Genomic DNA, 20,847 nt, shown 5'->3' with positions numbered 1-20,847 from the left:
TTTTACCTAAACTTGGTCTTCTGCATTCATAGGTTGGTACTAGGCTATCGGCCCTAGGGCCTATACAAGCCTAGCCATAACAATTCTCTGGCTATTTCTTCCCACAATATTTACTTATATCTATATATCTATATCTATATATCTATCTATATATATATATATATATATATATATATATATATATATATATATATACTTACTAATATTTACTATACATGATAAATACAGTACTGACATGCTATATTTTAAATAAAATTTTATTTGTTGATTTTTGATTCTTAAATGTTTATAATTTTCAAATGCATCTACCTTTGTATAATTCTTTTTCCATGTTTTATAAAAATTTATTTTTCTTTAAATAATTTACTTTTTTCTATTCTTTTTGAGGTATAGTTTAACAGATTTCAGTGACATCATATCATATTTGTACTTCATCAAAATTTTAATTAAAAAAAGAACAATATGATTCTATTGTGTGGGGTTCTGACTTATAATTTTTAGTTTGCTTCATAATTTATGATGTGTTGTTGCAGTGCTTTGGATTTATGCTGTTCTGTTCTGATGGTTCATAACCATAAAACACAAGGTTATCACAATAACGCCAACTTTAATATACGAAGCTTTCGGGTGTTCTACCCTTCATCAGCATATACAAACATACTTTGACTACATTTATATAGAGGTTTGATTAATGTCACATGTTTACACCAGCCACTAAAATCACATCAATAAAATTTGCATAAAGCTATTTCGTTTTAAAAACATACTAAACATTATATTCAACATTTAAAACACATTAATGTCCATATAACCTATAAAACTAATATAAAAAATTATACAAAATATATACAAAAGTCCCAAGTAAATTTACTAATCATAAATTGTCATACTGTCGTTTCACTAACACAAATCAAATTAGGAACATATAAATGTTATAATTGTAGCTGCTGTGATGACATTATACAATCTAATGAACCCTTTAGACACCCAATAAGTAATATTAGCTATGTCTTTAAATGTAGAGCCACCTGTAATACATGTCAACTGGTATATCTTGCTACTTGTGATAGTTGTGAAAAATTTTATGTAGGTAAGACAACCAGAAGACTGAAAGATCGTATGATTGAGCACAGGTCAGAAATTAATAGAAAAATTCAAACTAATGCCCTATATAGGCACATTATGGAGGAAACAACACATAGATTTAAATTTAGATGTATTGATACAGTAGATTTGGGTCTAAGGGGTGGCGATATAAATAATGCTTTGGAAATCAGGGAGCTACATTGGATAATAAGACTGCAGGCTGATGTGATCCCTGGCCTTAATAATGCCATTAGCATAAAACCTGTGTTAGTGAAACGACAGTATGACAATTTATGATTAGTAAATTTACTTGGGACTTTTGTATATATTTTGTATAATTTTTTATATTAGTTTTATAGTTTATATGGACATTAATGTGTTTTAAATGTTGAATATAATGTTTAGTATGTTTTTAAAACGAAATAGCTTTATGCAAATTTTATTGATGTGATTTTAGTGGCTGGTGTAAACATGTGACATTAATCAAACCTCTATATAAATGTAGTCAAAGTATGTTTGTATATGCTGATGAAGGGTAGAACACCCGAAAGCTTCGTATATTAAAGTTGGCGTTATTGTGATAACCTTGTGTTTTATGGTTATGAACTTCTGTTCTGATGGTTAACATTCCTTATTTTAAATATACAATTTATATCATTCTCAGATTTGTGATAAGCTGACAATTAATAAGAGATATATAAATACAGATGCATACATCATAAATAGTCAGGTTGATATCCATATAGCAAAAATCCAAAGTATGTCCATAAGCCTGGATGTTCACTGGTCAGTAAGGTCAGTGAAAGTTAATTGTCTAATGAACTGCTCTCCTGATATTGATTTGAGATGGACTAGGTCCTGCCCATTTCAGATTAAGCCCAGGTGAAACACAGGGGTATGTTGCACATGTAAAACCTGAAAACAATAATGACACAGCTGCATTGCATACCTATTTATTACGTGTCAGTGCTTTCTAGAAAAAAATGAGTTTATTATCCTCAGTTCATAATGCGTAATTCTTTGGCCAGAAATTGTTTTAATAATATATATAATATAAGGGCATTGTGGGAAGAATCAGTCCCCAAATCTCCCTAGGTATATATTATTATTATTAAGTCTTAGGGAAAGTGACATTTGTTAATGAATCTAGTGTCAGTAAAACTTCAATGGTAAAGAAATTGTTGGTTAAAATTTAAGAAACGAGTTATATACCTGTCCAACCATTGTGTCCCGTGCTACATACTGCATCAGTAAAATGGGAGGGATTTCTGGTTGCACCAGCTTGGAGTATGATTGGCAACAAATTTATTAATTCAGATTGGAACATCTAAATATGCTGCTGAAAGGCTGATGGACCATCACATTTCACTACGTGCTGCAGGTCAACCATTGCAAGCACTCCCCCAATTTATTCAAATTGCTTATACCTCTATATGCCCCTGGCATCCGAAAATCCCTCTGCTGACATGGAATCTGTCATACCCTTTGGAAATTCATTCCTTTGAAACTGTATTTCCCAAAGTCAATCTTAAATTATCCCCCATTTATCTGTGACACAGAACCTCTTCCTCTTGCTGTTCTATTTCTTCTTTAGTTCAAACTTAATCACCAGTTCCTCCTCAAACCAGCAGCAGGCAAATAAATCAGAAAATAAATAAAATAAAATGCTGTATCAGTACAGTAAAACCAACAAAATTTATTCGAACACAAAGCCAATAGTTAGCGCTTTCATCTCCTCAATCGGAGACTTCTTTAGACTAAGGCTTCAGCACTCCATTAAACATTTAAATACTCATCAATTTATCACATGACATCAGTTTTTTTTAAAGAAACTTGTCACATTACTTAATTTAAAAGATTAATCATAGTGCTTAATAAAAAAATTGTTCACCTAACATCAATTTTTAAAAAAACTATTCACATAACATAATTTTTTAAAAAAAACTAACTTAGTGTTTTAACCCCTTCCTTCTCAGATAGATTGCAAATTCCTCCCTGTTATTTAATCCTGGGGGGAAACATGCATTTAACCTTACTTGCCAACAATACTCCAACCAACCTAACTCTTCTTCAATATTAATGATATTAAGTTAATTCATTAAAACATCCAATATTATACACTTAAAATTAGTGTTGCATTTCTTTTCAATATAATGTTTGCTCATTGCATTTTTCATATCTCCTTGTGTAATTGCATAATTGTGTTCGTAGATCCTTCTATACAACTCCCTTTTAGTTCTTCCCACATAGAATGATCTACATTCAAAACACATTAATAAATACACTACATTTTTAACTTTACATGTAAATCTTCCAGGAACTTGTATTAATACCTTTCCAACTTCCAGTTCACTGCCTTCAGTGTACAAGTATTGGCAATAATTACAGTTAAAACACTTCACCTTTCCCCTTTTTTGTTCAACTGTTTTTGACCTATTCAACTTACTTTGAAAAAAATCTTTGTAATTTTTGGCCCTTTTTTGCACAAACTTTGGTTCAGCTCCTACCTTTTCTAAAATCTCTCTATTATCTTTAAATATCCCTCAATTTCTCCTAACAATTCTTTTTATAGTGTTGGAATCTGTGCTATTTTGTATTGCTAATGCTGTCACAAAACTATTATCTACACCACGTTTAACCTTATTATTACTTTCTCCTGAGTTTTTTCTTCTATTTTCTACTTCTTCTTCTTCTAATAAGACTTCTACTTCCTTCTGTGCATATAGCCTCTTATTTCCATTCTTTTGCAGAAGTTATTTGCTTCTTCCACCAACAGATTATGTTATTTTAGTCAAATTACTTATTCTTTTCAACTGTCCCTTTACTATATTTATTTTTGTCTTTTTTGGATGTAGGCTGGAGTAATGCAAATATATATTATTTTGAAAGTCCTTTCTCTATATTTTAGATATCAATGTATTCCCTTCCTTATAAATGGTGAGATCCAAAAAATTAATTTTGTTTCTATCATAATTATAAGAAAATCTCAAATAGGAACAGACATTATTAATGTATTCTAAAAATGTTTCTAGTTCATTTTCCGAACCTACCTATATCAAAAGGACATCATCAATAAAATGCAACATTTTTATTATGCATTTTTTAAAATCACTTTCTATTATGTTTGCAATCTCCCAGCCTTGCATGAAGACATTAACATAACTTGGGGCTAGTGCTGCCCCCATCTCAACACCGTTAGTCTGAACAAATTTCTGTTCATAAAAATCCAGATAGTTATAGCTTAGCACTAAATCAATCATTTCCATTAGACGTCCCACAGTACTAGATGAAAATTCTTTCGATTTTAATAGTTCTGTTCTGACAGTTTCCATACCTTCCTTGTATCATGGTATAGAGGGAATTGATGTCTAGGGTGACATATGTCTGCATCTGTTACATACATTTCTTCTATCTTTTTCAGGCAGTCATAACTGTCTTTTATATAAGTTTTACTCTATGGAACTATCTTCTGTAAGTGTTTATCCACAAATACTGACATTCCCTCAGTTTTACTGCTTTTACTTGCTGCTATTGGTCTTAAAGGTGGTAAATCTAAATTTTTATGGATCTTTGGAATTCCAAAGATCCTACTTATTTTGGGGTTTGTGTTGGTTAAATTTATTTTTGTTCTTTCATCTATTCTTCCTGTATAGAACCATTCTTCTATACAGGAATCAATCTGTGTGTATCCTTTTTTGACCTCTTTCATCATGACTATTTTATAAAAGTCTTTGTCTGCTAACATTTCCCCCATTTTTTGTTCATATTCTTTTCTATCCAACAAAAGCGTAGCCCCGCCTTTGTCAGCTTTACTTCTTCATTTTTAATAAGCAAGTAAAACATTTTTTTCTTTTTCTTTGTTAAGTTATAATATTTAAATGCAGTTTCATTATCTAGCCTTTCCAACATTTGTGTTTCGCAAACATTTAAAAACATTTCTACTTCCTTAATCAAGGGGGGGTCATAGCAACTCAGTTTATAAAATTCAACATTATTATGTCTTTGAATTTCAAACAAGATATTCAAGTTGAGCCTTCTAACATAATCTCTAAATTCATTTATCGTTGTCAGTTTATTGGCTCTTTGAGCTGGGGCAAAATTCCACCCTTGCTCAAAACATAACAGTCATCTTTAGTTAATACATAACTAGATAAATTAATAATTTTGAAGTTCACTGTACCTAGGTCTTCCATGACTGCTTCTTCTTGTTCCACTTCCTTCCTTGCCCTTTCTTGACAAATCCATTTTTTTGCTGTTGGTACTTGTTTTGATAGTTAAATCTCTCCTGATTTCCAGTTCCTGTCACTTGCGCCCAAGACCTTTGTTGGTTGTTGACCCTTTGATAAACATCAGTAACTTGTTGGTGTTCACTAACTTCTTTCTCTTTGGTTTGTAACACAAGTTTTGTTTGGTTGGCTTCTTTATCTTTCGGTCTCACTACTTGTTCCGTGTCTTTAGCAGCTTGAACTTGTTTAAGCTCCTTTTTATTAAGAGGGTTTCTGTTTACTATTTTCCCACTCTCGTGGCTAATCGTTTGACTGTTAGCCCTGCTATTCAACTTCTCTGATCTTCTTCATGTGTTTACGTCCTCTTCTAATGTGATATCTTCCGTCATTACGTTACTCTGTATGGCACGTTGAAGTTGTAAGCCATACACTGACGTTACGCCCCAGCATAATCACCGCAATGTCTTTGAAATTTCTTTATTTTTCTTGTACTCAGCACCTCATTTAACTTTAATAAATTCTCCTGTATAATACACATTTTACTGTTGAAATTTTCAACCAATGTAATTTCTTTCAACTTTACATAATTAGTTTTTAACCTTTCAGTTAGTTGCACTGTTCTAGTATTGTTAAAGTCATGAAGCACTTCCATATATTGTAGACCTGCCTTCTGACTAACATCTAGCCACTTGTCAGTTAGTTCCTTAGGTAGGTCTTTACCAGCTGGTAAATTTTTTATTCTAAGCGCCTTAGGGACTTGTCTTGCTTTGAGGCTGTTCTCAAAGAACAAATTGTTCCACTGTAAAGCTTCAACAGGGAAAAATCATTCTCTAATGTACAGAAACACTCTTGATAGTTCTGTTCATTAGTTGGCATTTTGTCATGAGAATCCCTTTCTTCAATACAGAAAGGGTTTACCGGTGGGGTTAAACACCCATTTAAAATATCTTCACTGAAAATAGTGTTAGAACCTGTCCTTCTTTGACTTCCGGTTACCAGCTTCACCATCTTCATTAACTATGAATGAACCACTCGGGGTGGGGTGGGTAATAATAAGGTTAAACATGGTGTAGATAATAGTTTTATGACAGCATTAGCAATACAAAATAGCACAGATTCCATCACTATAAAAAGAATTGTTAGGAGAAATTGGGGGATATTTAAAGGTAATAGAGAGATTTTAGAAAAGGTAGGAGTTGAACCAAAGTTTATGCAAAAAAGGGCCAAAGATTTTTTTCAAAGTAAGTTGAATAGTCCTAAAACAGTTGAACAAAAAAGGGGAATGGTGAAGTGTTTTAACTGTAATTATTGCCAATACTTGTACACTGAAGGCAGTGAACTGGAAGTTGGAAATGTATTAGTACAAGTTCCTGGAAGATTTACATGTAAAGTTAAAAATGTAGTGTATTTATTAATGTGTTTTGAATGTAGATCATTCTATGTGAGAAGAACTAAAAGGGAGTTGTATAGAAGGATCTACGAACACAATTATGCAATTACACAGGGAGATATACAAAATGCAATATGCAAAAATTATATTGAAAAGAAATGCAAAGTTAATTTTAAGTGTATAGTATGGGATGTTTTAATGAATGAACTTAATATCATTAATACTGAAGAAGAGTTAGGTTGGTTGGAGCATTGTTGGCAAGTAAGGTTAAATGCATCTTCCCCCAGGATTAAATAACAGGGAGGAATTTGCAATGTATTTGAGAAGGAAGGGGTTAAAACACTAAGTTAGTTTTTTGAAAAAGTTATGCTATGTGATTAGTTTTTTGAAAAATTGATGTTATGTGAATAGTTGTTTAAAAATTGATATTAGGTGAACAGTTTTTTATTAAGTACTGTGATTAATCTTTTAAATTAAGTAATGTGACAAGTTTCTTTAAAAACTGATGTCATGCGACAAGTTGATGAGTATTTAAATGTTTAATGGAGTGCTGAAGCCTTAGTCTGAAGAAGTCTCCGACTGAGGAGACGAAAGCACTAAATATTGGCTTTGTATTCTAATACATTTTGCTGATTTTACTGTACTGATACAGCATTTTATTTTATTTTTTTAATCACCAGTTCCATTATATCTGATGGAGCCCAAAACCTAGTAAACTTTACCCTTTTTGTTACAATATGTACCCGTACCCACCCTTGCCTATGAAGTCGTTCTTAATATTCTGGCACACGTTTCCCCTTACCATTTTATTAATTCCTCGTGTACCCATCTGATATTATTCTCTTGTATTTCCACTAGCACTGCAACCAGTTTCAGATATGCATCATCAGAGCCATTGTAAATGAAGCGGGGAATCCATCCTCTTGGTATGCGCCCGAGACTGACGCGCCATGATTCAACCTTGGAGTACTAACAGCTTTCACAAGCATTATACTAATACAAATAAGAGAGAAAAACTGACCATCATCCCTAAAACTTTGCCGTATAATGGCCATACCTATGTTTATACCATAGCCTCTGTTCATATGAAACAATTACAACTGGGAAATGGAGGTGTCACTAATTTCTGTGACTGATGTAACCCCCCCCCCCCGGAAAACCCTGCCTCCCCTGAAGCCAATGCACCCATGAAGTTTAATATCTCTACATGAAATTCAGTCATGGGAATGTGCACCCAGGGAATACACTTACACACCCTCTTCTTGAGGACAGGAAAGCTAGCTAATCCACATCACTCCTCAGACAGCTACGCTAGGTAATCTGTATCACTCTTCAGACAGGCAAGCTAGCTAATCTGCATCACTCCTCAGACAGGCAAGCTAGCTAATCTGCATCACTCGTCTCCTCCCCAAGCCAGCTCCAGCAGGTGCAAAAGCTGTTAATCAGACTAGAGTGTCTTTGGTCATAGTCAGGACTGTATCAATTTACACCAACACAAATGGCTTGATTTGCAATTTTGTGCTTGTTTTTATGTGCTTTATTTGCAGTCTTTACACTTGTGCACCTTTCTGTCTCTACGCAGATGGTGCCTTTCTCAGTAATTACCCAAGATGCATTTACAAATTGTTGGACACTTCAAATAAATTAATACAAGGTGTTTTTCACTTTTAGGCATATAATTAATTATACCAGCATTTGTAATATAAGCAGGCATAACTTACTGCAGAGCGGTGACTCATCGGAACCATCTGGGCAGTCCAGCTGTCCATCACATACTTTAGAATTGGCAATGCAGACATCATGGTTGGCACATTTCCACTGTCCACTGGGGCACTGGAATGGAGGAGCAGGACAATCCTTTTCATCACTCATGTCCCAACAGTCATTGTAGCCATCACACACCCAGTTACTGGGAACACAGTTCTTGTTATCACACTGGAAGTAGTTTGGTCTGCAGGTGAGAACAGGGCAGCCATTGTGTTCATCAGAACCATCGCTACAGTCTATGTGGTGATCACATTCCCAGGATGCAGGGATGCAGAGGCCATCCATCTGACATTGAAATTCGTCATTATGGCACATGCCCGGAGGTCGAGTAGCTGTAGGAAAAAAAAAAATTCTACAATCAGTGTCATATTACTTCTAAAATCTTTAAATATATAAAGATCTGCTCTTTAAAACAGGTTTAATACTAACAGTCTCACCTAATCCTGGATGAGCATCTGCAAGGAAATAATTAATCCACTTACATTCAATAAACTTAGCATTTAATACCAGATCACCTCCTCTATTATTCTTATTAACAGCATCAACAACTCTAAAGAAAATGTGTGAGACTCATGCATATTCATAATATGTTTTGCTAAGGCATTACTCTCAATTTTCCTACATATATGTGAAAGATGTTCTGATACACTTTCCTTTAACATCCTGTTATCCTTACCAACAAAAAAACTGGTACAGCCTTCATAAGTTGCTAAATAAATAATATTCTTAGTTTTACAGGTTGCAAAACAGTGAAAGTAAAAAAAAACTTTTTAGTAGCTGGATGTTAAAATTCATTACCTTTATTAATATAACTTCAAAATTGGCAATCATAACATGGAACAATACCCTTTCTTACAACATTAATATAGGACAGTAAACTAAAATCTTTAAAACAAAGTTGCTGTCTTAAATTCTTTTCCTTCTTATATACAAAGTTAGGATGATGATCAATGATCTTTTTAATAGCTGCAGAGGAACATAAAATAGACCAATTTCTTTAATGATATTCCTTATTTTGTTACTATGTGTATTATACTTAATATGGGTCTATATTAGAACATCGAAACGGCTGAATTTCGAATGATCTAATATTGAACCCAAAATCTCGAATGCTGAAAACAGCGAAGCTGCACAAAACTGAATTCTTTCCTAGGGAAAGAATTAGGTTGGCCATTGTTGTGGCTTCGCTGTTTTCAGTGATGCGGTGGAAAGTTACGGGTTGGGTTAAGGTAAGTGTGTGATTGTACGGATGTTCGGGTTAGGGCGTGAGTTGGGTGAGTTAGGGTTAGGGCGCGGGTCAGGTAAGTGTGTAATTGTGATGAACGTTAGGGTTAGGGGCGGGTTAAGTGAGTTAGGGTTAGGGTGCGGATGAGGTGAGTGTGCGATAGTGAGAATTTGGGGTTGGGGCGGGTTAAGTGAATTAGGGTTAGGGCGCAGGTGAGGTGAGTGTGTGATAGTGACAGACCTTAGGGTTAAGGTTTGGGTTAAGGTAAGTGGAGAGATAGTAGTGTATGCGAAGTGTAGTGTAGGGTTAGATGTAGCTTTTAAGTGTATGTGTGTGGATTGCTGCTTTTTCATGTGCTTGTGGTGTGTGTGTTTTTTGGAACAGCAAATTTTTTTCCCTGGGAAAAAAATTTGCTGTTTTGAGGTTTCGATATTGTTAAGGTTCGGGTTTTGCAGTTTGACGTTACGGCATTTGATAATGAGCTGTTTCAATGATCTATTATAGTCCCCTTAATATAATATCTAAGTTGTGGTTTAGAAATGGCATGTTGTTTAGGTTGTCTACCATTTGCCTGCTCTTCAGAGAAATAGGGTTGAGCTAAAGTATTTTGTTCATGCAGTACCCCATTTTTATTACCATCTAAAAGATCCATGTTATAACCTGTATTACAAAACTCAGAATGCATTTCATTAAGCTGTAAAGAGCACTCATCATCATTAGGATTGAGCCTACTGGGTCTAAAAAATTGACTATGCAATATACCGTTATAAATATGACTTAGATGCATACTATGGGCATGCAAATGTGGCATTTGCACATTTTTTCTAAAATTGTTAGCACCTATTTCACCATCCTGTATAAAAATATTAATTTCTAAAAAGTTAATATCAGTACTAGAAATAGTACATTTAAAACTTAAAAAATTAGTAGAATGTAAATAAATAATGAATTTGTTTAGACTATCTGGATGTTTAGCATAAGTTATAAGCTGCCAAAGCATAATTTTGGATTCAGTATAGATGCCAAAATAGAAAATTATAATCAAATGATCTAGAGGGTGCTAATAAGTAAAAACAAAATATTTAAAATACTTATACAACATCAAAACCAGCAACTTAGACATGACCTCATAATAGTGTGTAACTTAAATCCAGTCTCAGTACAGAGAACTAAATGATGCATATCTGACTTTAACATAAATATCAGTAGAGTCATTCATTTCTGTATATCAGCATGCCTCAAGTGATACTCTATTGTCTATAGGTTTGAAAGTTGCCAATTTCATTTTTACAACTCTCCTGGCTTAACACTCAATGCTGGCAACAGACTAGATTATTAAGTCCTTGCTGTGACTTTTTTCTATTGTTTGCTCTTTAGACAGTACAATTTTCTCATTCAGTCTTAGTCTTAATAATCTGCTTTACAAGGACGTTTACAAACATATGAAACCTTCATAACAAGGTCAACTAATTTTCCTTACGACTTGACACTTTTTGCCCATTAATGTGAAATGCTTACTCATATCCAGGGATTCAGAAATATTATTTCTACAATCACAGTCAACACGACTGTTAGTGATGCATGTGTGATGAGCTATGAGACTCGTTAAGAATGTATGTGGCATATATTTACATTATACACTGCTGTTAAAATGTTTTGATTGCAATGTATAAATATGAATATCAATGTGTAAAGAAATGAAAAAAAAATGAAAATAAAGAAAAATAATTGAAAAAAAGAATATATACAGCCAGGGAAATTTGTGTGTAATGAGCTCCTTGTCATGGCCATAGTATGGCCGTGTGGGAAGATCATTGGTTGGACCAATGTGCAGCTGCAGGACAGTATGAGCAGAGCAGCAGTAGTATTCGACCAGTGACCACGAGCTTTGAGAGTGCTTAGCACAGACCCACGCATACTATTGTTCATAACTGTTGTGTGCCAACCTATTTTTAAACCAATATATTCAGCGAAGATAAGTGTGACAATTAGTAACGGAAGTATGCTTAAGGTAGGAGTGTACCACAGTAACAAATGTGGAAGACAATGGAGGAGGAAGATGTAGAGGACACACACACACACACACACACACACACACACACACACACACACACACACACACACACACAAACATACAGCATTATCAATCTAAAGTAAATGAGCTTAAAAAATGTAAAAAAAAAATGGATGGGTAGGGTATACAGCATGCCAAAAGCAATTATAACATCAGCAGAATCTGATTACTGTACCTCTGCCATAATGCAAATGTCATGAAAAACGTGCCCATGTAATGCTAAGGGGATTTGAACTCTCAACCCTTTTCACTTAAATTCCATACAGCACTTCATTTACTGACTGAGATATGAGAGCAGTTGCAGTAAAAATATCAGCGAAGCACATAAGTGATTCCTTCATATTTACAAACTGGAAGCATAAAAGTTACAAAACATAAACAGCCCTTCATTTTTACAGTATAAAGCACTTCATTAACAAGCTGAGCCATTGAAGCAGTCATATTAAAGTTGTGAGCTTTACTCTATTTTATGTTTCGACACTGCTACGCAATAACACTTAGCTCATTTCCATGACTGATGGCAGCAGAGGCCACTATTCATAGTATATTGCAGTAACTAGACTTAATTATTGCTATGCAACAAGCAGTTCCATCCACATTGGGTTGTACATGGGTACGAACAGTGCTCATCATGACCCATCAGGCAAAGCAAGACCACAAAAGATAAGTGATTTGGAAGTCCTATGAGGGCACATGTGAGCTGCGTTTAATCTATATTTTATGACCAGAGTAAACGTTGGAAATGGTAGTTTAGGAAAGAAATGAAAAGGGAACGCAAGCGGAGGTAAGAACAAAAGGCGAGAAAGTAAAGAAAGAACGGGATGGAGATGGAGAAGGAGGGAAATACTTAATTTGGGGGGCAGGTATCCCATTTGTATTTAGAAAGAGAAGAGAGAGTTGGGGAAGGAATTAAGGGAAGTAACAGCACAGGAGGACAGGTTAGTATGTGGAGCAGAGGAAGACAGATATGACTGGCAAAGGGTTTGCTCATGCACTGAGGGAGGGGGAGCACAATAGTGAAGGAGACATCAGACATACAAAGGAAAGACAATTGTGAGGGAAACATTGAACAATCAACAAGGGTGGGCATGGACTCAAAAGGGAGGGGGTATCTGGTTGGAAGATAGGATACTCTCCCGAAGTACCATCCCCACTGGGCCCTGTCTCAGATGGTGGGGCCAGTGCCAGACAGAGATGCAACTCAATGAGTCACCAGAGGAGGTCTTCTGATTTGGGTATCCAACCTCCTGTCTATACTGTACTACCCCTTGCAATGACTGCCAACTGCCGATGGGTGACAAAGGTGTCACCTTTAACTGCACTGTTAGTGGCAGGTACATCTGTACCAGCATCCAGTGCAGTGTTACCTGACATGTGTGGTACAGGTAGGGCAGCAGATGTGGAGGTAACTGTGGCAGGCCTGGACCCAGATGTGCTGGGTACTTCTGATGGTGGTGATGGTACTGCTGCTACTACCTGTGGGAGATCCAACAGGCCTTGCCAGTGGGATGGGTGCAGGTTGACACATCACTGCACATAGCAGTAAAAGAAATGCACAGAAACAAAATAATAAATAAAATAAATCTATGTAAGAAAGGGAACATTGCCAAATGGGGTATAATGAAGTACAAATGCAATAAAAACTGAACTTCTTACAGGGTAGAGAAGGATACAGTTAAGCATAATACATTTATCAGACCAAGAAACATTTTTCAATTAAACAAGGACCTGACAGGGGGAACCTGGACCATCAGCCATCATCACATGTTTGAGAGACAGAGGATTAGCATGATGAGCCTTTTAGACAGTGTGACAGGAGTTTGTAGTCCGAGATGCAGTATATCTGAGACAATTATACATATACAAAGAAGACATAGCATGATGAGCCTTTTAGACAGTGTGACAGGAGTCTGTAGTCCGAGATGCAGTATATCTGAGACAGTTATACATATACAAAGAAGACATAGCATGATGAGCCTTTTAGACAGTGTGACAGGAGTCTGTAGTCCGAGATGCAGTATATCTGAGACAGTTATACATATACAAAGAAGACATAGCATGATGAGACTTTTAGACAGTCTGACAGGAGTCTGTAGTCCGAGATGCAGTATATCTGAGACAGTTATACATATACAAAGAAGACATAGCATGATGAGCCTTTTAGACAGTGTGACAGGAGTCTATAGTCCGAGATGCAGTATATCTGACAATTATACATATACAAAGAAGACATAGCATGATGAGCCTTTTAGACACTGTGACAGGAGTCTGTAGTCCGAGATGCAGTATATCTGACAATTATACATATACAAAGAAGACATAGCATGATGAGCCTTTTAGACAGTCTGACAGGAGTCTGTAGTCCGAGATGCAGTATATCTGAGACAGTTATACATATACAAAGAAGACATAGCATGATGAGCCTTTTAGACAGTGTGACAGGAGTCTGTAGTCCGAGATGCAGTATATCTGAGACAAGTATACATATACAAAGAAGACATAGCATGATGAGCCTTTTAGACAGTCTGACAGGAGTCTGTAGTCCGAGATGCACTATATCTGAGACAGTTATACATATACAAAGAAGACATGCTGCCCAGACATACATTTCACTCAGAGGTGATATGCAAAAGAAACTTCTGTTATATAATGTCACATGTCCATACAATTAATAATAATGAACTTACATATTTGCACTATGTAAAGCTCCAGTTTGATTAATGAGACAGAAAAATAAACGTAAGATGTTTTTCATGGTAATACAACTGTGTGGAGAATGCATAGATTGAATCCGCAGGCATCCTTACATTGTGGGAGCACAGCCTTAACATCCTGACCCACTTATCTACACTTACAAGAGCATAGCTACACAAACACACTAATAACATTGAACACTTGGCACTTCCAGTATGGCATGAAGTTAAATGGTTGTGTTTTGTAGACCTCCAGCCTCAGCAGGAAAATTAAAGTGATTGAATTTGATGTATTACGGTAACCTTCAAAATGTTGAGATCCACTAGATCGAGTCCCAAACTACAGAGACTAAATGGCTGAAAGATCAGACTTGTGTATACCAAGTCAGAGTTGCCATTTCTCAGAGTATTCCTTTTCTCCAAGGTATGGCAATCTCGGAGTTAGTATATATACGTTTGGGGGGTAGAGGGCTTGCTTTGCAAAAAGAAATTTTAAAGAGAAGAGCTATCTGCAAGAGTTGTTCCTCTCCTGTGTTTTCAGTCTTCTCTTTTGAGCATGTCAGCATTTCGAGTACCAGCATTACAATATGTTGCCTATATTAATTATAATGTCTTTCCAGACATAATTACAGTTGACCATATGATGAAGAAGAAGTAGAAAGATGGCAAAAAAGTGAAACAAAGGGAGAAAAATACTGATATTTTAACAAGGCTGCCAGGAGAAAAGGAGTGTGATATCCCCAAAATAGCACAAGATCAGGCCTCGTGGGAGCAGTTGGAAATGCTTGGCATACATGAGAATTTAGACAAAGTTTATAATAAGCTGGTGAAAATGAATGAATGTGAGCATGACTGCATTAAGAAACCAGACTGGTGGCCACATGAAGTAGAAAATGCCTTGTCAGTGCAGATGAAATAGGCATCCTAATGAAGGAAAGGGTTGATCAAACCATGTGGCTGTCAGAGATGCAAGCAGTGCAGGAAGAAAGAGAAGCTGATCAAGCTGGAAGACAAAGGCAGACAGGATAATCTGAGATTCTAGTCCTATATAACAGGCTGCTTATCAGATAGCCTCAGTGATCACTCCCCAACATTCCTACTCAAAAAATACCTATACCAAGCTAAACCTGTCATCTACCGTCAAATACGTAAAAAACTAAACTTTAACCCACTCACATTCATCTCATCCCTCAAAGAATGTAACTGGCATCCTCTAAAGTACCTCAGTCTAGATGACGCAGTTGAATTTTTTAATATTACCTTCCTGAACATCCTTAATTACCATGCCCCATAAGATTTTCCAGAACCAAAGCACAACCCTCCCCATGGCTACAGAAAACCACTAAGTCAGAAATGAAAAACAGGGATAAAGCCTGGGAGCACTGGCGCAAAACCAAAACCCCCTCAGCTAGACAGAAATTCCTAGAACTACACAATAGAGTCAAAAAGCTAATAAAACAGGACAAATTGCAATACTACCAGTCTGCCCTAGACTCCTCACAACACAGCCCCAAACAATTCTGGTCCTCCATAAACTCCATCCTCCACCCAGGTAAAGTCAGTACCCCTCCTCCTAACATCCCTCACTCCTCAGAAAATATTGCTACCTCATTCAACACACACTTCACCCAAACCATACTATCACTAGCTAAACAACACAACCCCCCTCCCCTCCAACCCACACCTTCAACTAGTAATCTCCCCACTGCCTTCTCTTTTTCTCCTGTACCTATCACCAACATAAAAAAATTCTTAACTAAACTTAAACCCACCAAATTAGCAGTAGACAACCTCCCAAGTGAATACCTACAAATCGCAGCTGATGCTCTGGCCTACCCAGTATCCATCTTGATTAACCGATCACTGACAGAAAGTTATGTTCCCACACTGTGGAAAGTATCACATATAATTCCCCTCCACAAAGGCGGATCCTCGCAGAACTAAACAATTACCGCCCCATAGCTATTCTCTCTCCACTCTCCAAAATACTAGAGCGATGCATACACTCTCAGGTCTCAGACTACCTCCTTACTAACAACCTCCTTTCCAATACTCAGCATGGTTTCCGACCAAATCATAGCACCACCACTGCCTTACTCTCCTTTACTAACACTATCCTTCAGCATAAAAACAATGGCTATCTCTCCTCTGCTACTTTCCTAGACCTATCTAAAGCATTTGACATGGTCCCACACAAACAACTTATTTCTGTCCTCAATAACCTATCCTTCTCACAATCAGTCACCAACTGGTTTCAGAGTTACCTCTCTGACTACCAACAATCCGTTGTATGGCAGAATGACATATCTCCCCAACTACCTGTCTCCATAGGGGTTCCCCAAGGATCCATCCTTGGACTCCTACTCTTCTCTGTTTACACCAATAATCTAGCCTCTGCCACCAAACATGGCACACTCATACAATACGTAGATGACTCGACCATCATCTGCTCAGCCCAGTCCCTACCAAAACTGCAAAAAGTCACACAGGAAGCCTTTTCCTCTGTTGAAACATGGTTATCTGATGCCCAATTAATACTCAACCCAAACAAAACTAAACTACTCATCTTCCAACCCACCAAGCATACTCAAAACAACTCTAACTTTAACATCACAGCAAAAGACAACACCACTATATACCCAACTGAACACACCAAATTGCTAGGAGTGGAAATAGACAATAAACTAAAATTTGACATTCACATATCCATGACTGTAAAAAAAGTCCACAAAAAACTAGGAGCATTATACAGAAATAAGCAACTTCTCACCAAAGCAGCAAAGATTTCAATAGCAAATTCCCACCTTATCTCCACCCTACTTTATGCCTCTCCAATATATACCAACCTAAGGCAATGTGATCTAAACAAGCTAGAGACCTGCTACAACAAAATTGCCAAATTCGCCACAGGGGCATCCTACCGTAGTCACCACTGTCTCTCACTTGCTGAACTGGGCTGGCTTGAACTCCCTCACCTCCTTCAGTGGTATCAACTCTCACATGCCCACAAACTAGTAAACCATCCACTAAATGTCCCATCCCTCCAGAATCTACTCCAACCCTATCGCACCACCAGACCACTAAGATCCAGCAACAAAAATCACTTGCAGATCACTAAAGCCAATAACTCTGCTGGTGAAGCACTATTCTCTTGCACCATAGCCAAATTATGGAACTCCCTCCCACCGACAATCACCTCCATACCATCATGCACCCACTTCAAAACTTTACTAAACGTGCACCTAAAAACATGCTGGCTATGCCCTTGCAACTCCCACTCTAATATCATCCACCCCATCCAACCACTACCTTTCTTTCCACTCCACTAACTACCTTGATTATAGCAAGCTCAGATGCTCATAAGCCTAGTACTTATTATACAGCAGGAACTTCTTATTGTAACATTTGTTAATGTCTGTTATGTACTTCACAGATAAAGATTCTAGTTGTCTACTGATGTACTATGTTCTTCATCTGTAAATATGTTGTAAGTAATTGCTATGTTAAATCGTTAATCGCTATGTAATCCAATGTAACTACTGTCTGTTTATTTTACTGTGGAGCTTTTCTCCCCGGGCCTCCGCTGAAAATGGACCTACGTCCAGTCGGACACTCCCGGTCAACAAATTTAAATAAATAAATAAATTCTGCAATGTCTCCAAAAAAGTGAAGGCAGAGTAGTTCATGCAGGAGCAGATCGGCAAATGGACAGTAACTCCTGCCGACAGCATATTACTTGCCAGAACACACAAACTGAAGCAGGCAGGAGGCTCTTGTGTCTGGTATCCCCCCTATTGAGAATAGATAATTAAAAGGAGATTTGGAGAGGCGGCATGTTGCAGTGAAATCAACTGGAAAAATAGAGAGAGGTGTGATAAGTTTAATCAGAAAGGGGGGAGCTGTCCCCACAGAAAAAACAGAAAGTGATGTGCAAGACAGATATGTTTTTACAGGAGGCAAATGGAGGGGGGGGGTAACTTTGGCAAATATCTATGCCCCACCTAAAAGCATTAAAGTAGAGATATGTAACATACTAGGACAGGTGACAGCATTTACACAAGGAGCAGAAGTGTTAGCATGAGACTGGAATTTAGTGCTAACAAAAGAAGATGTAAGCTGAGGACCTAGGCAGGATAAACTGTCAGCTGAAGGAAAGTACTTGCAAAATAGGTTAAAAATATCTATTTTAAAAGACCTGGGTGAGATTTCATCTAGAGGTAGGAAATTCCATTTCTCTCAGGGGACTACAGAACACACTCCAGACTGTAAATAGGGAGCAGGAAGGTCTTGTAAGGAGATTTTTGACACATCCGATCCTTCCTTCGGATCACACACCAGTAATAGAACTATATTGTTTAGAGGAAGAACTGGGGAACAACACTGGAGGTTTAAAGTAGGGTGCCTGAAGAACAAGGAGAGGGGAGCAAAGATGGGGGATACGATGCAAGGAATCTTTCAATAAATAAGAGAGAGGGGAATATTGAGTTGGTGTGGGAGTGGGAATTATGTAAAAGGATGACATGAAATAGGTTGCAGGAAGAAGAAAAGACTGAATGGGAGGGCAAAAAAGAATGAGGGAGAGGCTAAGGCAAGTGCAGGAAGGTAGTGGTACCCTTAATGAGGAAGAAAAATGTAGAATTAAAAAAGGAAGACAGTGAGAAAACAACTGCATGAACTTATACAACAGAAGCAATAGCACTAAAGATATTTGCACATGAGGAAGGAAGTCCTGAAAAAAAGAAATGTCTTGTGTTAAGGCTGCAGCAACAAAAAATAGAAAGGTGTGATTGGAAAGTTAGGCAGGAAGAAACTGGAGATATGGTAACAAAAGCCAAGAGAGATGCAGCGGTGTTTCAAAGGTAATATAAGAAGTTATATAGAAAGCAGGAAGGAGCTGGGGAACTGGTGTGCTAGATTAGGGGTTGTTCTCAGGGGCAGAGAATTAATAAAGTAACAGATGAAAAGGGACTAGAACTGATGAAGCCTATTAAGGTAGGGGAAATTGAGGAGCAGAAGGCTGCCCAGTAGAGCTTTGGAGAGAATATAAAAAAGAAGTTATCCCAAAGTGGCACCAGTTGTTCATCTTGATATCAGAAAGGTAGGAGATACCAGAATCATAGAAAAAGGCACTGCTAATGGTGATAATAAATGATAGGAAAGATTCATGTTACCATGGAGCTTACAGGCCCATATCAATATTGAACCATAATTATAATTTTTTGCAGCAATAATGGCAAAAATAGTGACTAAAATTCTACCATGTTTGACAGATGAGGGCCAGTTTGAGTTAATTCAAAACAGACATTTGATAACATTTTGAAAACGCACTAGATTCATAAGGCAGCTGAAGAAGAGGGGAGTGGTTTAGCATTGACAAGCCTGGATGCAAAAAAAAAAAAACATTCAATAGAATATATTGGGAATATTATGCATTGTGATGGAACAGATGGGATTCCCTTGAAAGGTATTGAGCTTACTTATTAGAGAGATGTATAGAGGGACAAGGGCAGTCATAAATAAAAAAATGCAAGAGTGACATCAGAGATATGGATAGAGAGGAGAGCGAGGCAGGGATGCCCTTTATTTCCATTGTTATCTGCAGTCTGTTTAGAGTCACTAGCCTACAAAGTACATCAGTCTGATATCAGAGGTTGAAAGTGCAGTAGTAATGAAGAAAAACATCACTGTTTGCTGGTGATGAATTGAGTACAAGTGATACAAAAAAGTGCAACATCAACCAGGTTGATAGCAAACTGACTTTTGACCAACATATAGCTTCCATTGTAAGGAAAGCTTTCTACATGGCCCACCTTATTAGTAAGGGTATCTTATCCAGGCGCAAGGTGGTCATAACATCCCTGTATTCCTCCCTTATAAGACCCATTAATGAGTACAATGCCCCTTTTGGCATGTAACTCACAAAGTACATGCAGTAGCTGGAGAGACTACAGAGGTTCCTCACCAGGAGAATCCAGGGCCTCAAACATCTACCCTACACAGATAGGCTAAAGATCCTGTCCCTCTACTCAGTCTCCTACAGATTCCTCAGAGGTGACCTCTGTCTGGCATACAAAGCAATTTCAGACCCCTCCTTGATGGGACTTTTGCATATCCGCAAGTCAAGCTACACTCGAGTAACCCACATGCACAACCTCAGCTTGGTCTGTGACATCAATAGGACTTGTTGGCGGGACAGATTTGTGTCCTAGAAACTCACCCTTCTGTGGAATTGATTCCCATTCCACATCAAGCAGAGTACCTCATTAACTCTTTTTAAGCACAACCTGGATAACTGGATGGGGAACAGAAAATACACCCCTGGGATTCCACCTATGTCCCTGCTAGACAGGGCCATCGGGTGCCTATTTGTCGGAACAAGAGCTATA

At 37.1% G+C, this 20,847-nt stretch overlaps 1 protein-coding gene across 1 annotated transcript in view; it reads right to left on the bottom strand.

The window, feature by feature from the left end:
- LOC122788060 (low-density lipoprotein receptor-related protein 2-like) overlaps window positions 1-20,847 on the bottom strand; it is a 1,238,079-nt gene that overhangs the window by 842,542 nt on the left and 374,690 nt on the right. The window contains exon 26 of the mRNA XM_044054982.1: window positions 8,424-8,801. Within this exon, the coding sequence (XP_043910917.1) occupies window positions 8,424-8,801 (378 nt within the window). The remainder of the gene's footprint in view (window positions 1-8,423; window positions 8,802-20,847) is intronic.

This window comes from Protopterus annectens, chromosome 13.part0 (genome assembly GCF_019279795.1).
Source record: "Protopterus annectens isolate FY-2018-M chromosome 13.part0, PAN1.0, whole genome shotgun sequence".
Lineage (NCBI taxonomy): Eukaryota > Metazoa > Chordata > Ceratodontiformes > Protopteridae > Protopterus > Protopterus annectens.
The sequence above is the reverse complement of the archived record's forward strand: the minus strand, read 5'-3'. Positions and strand labels throughout refer to the sequence as shown.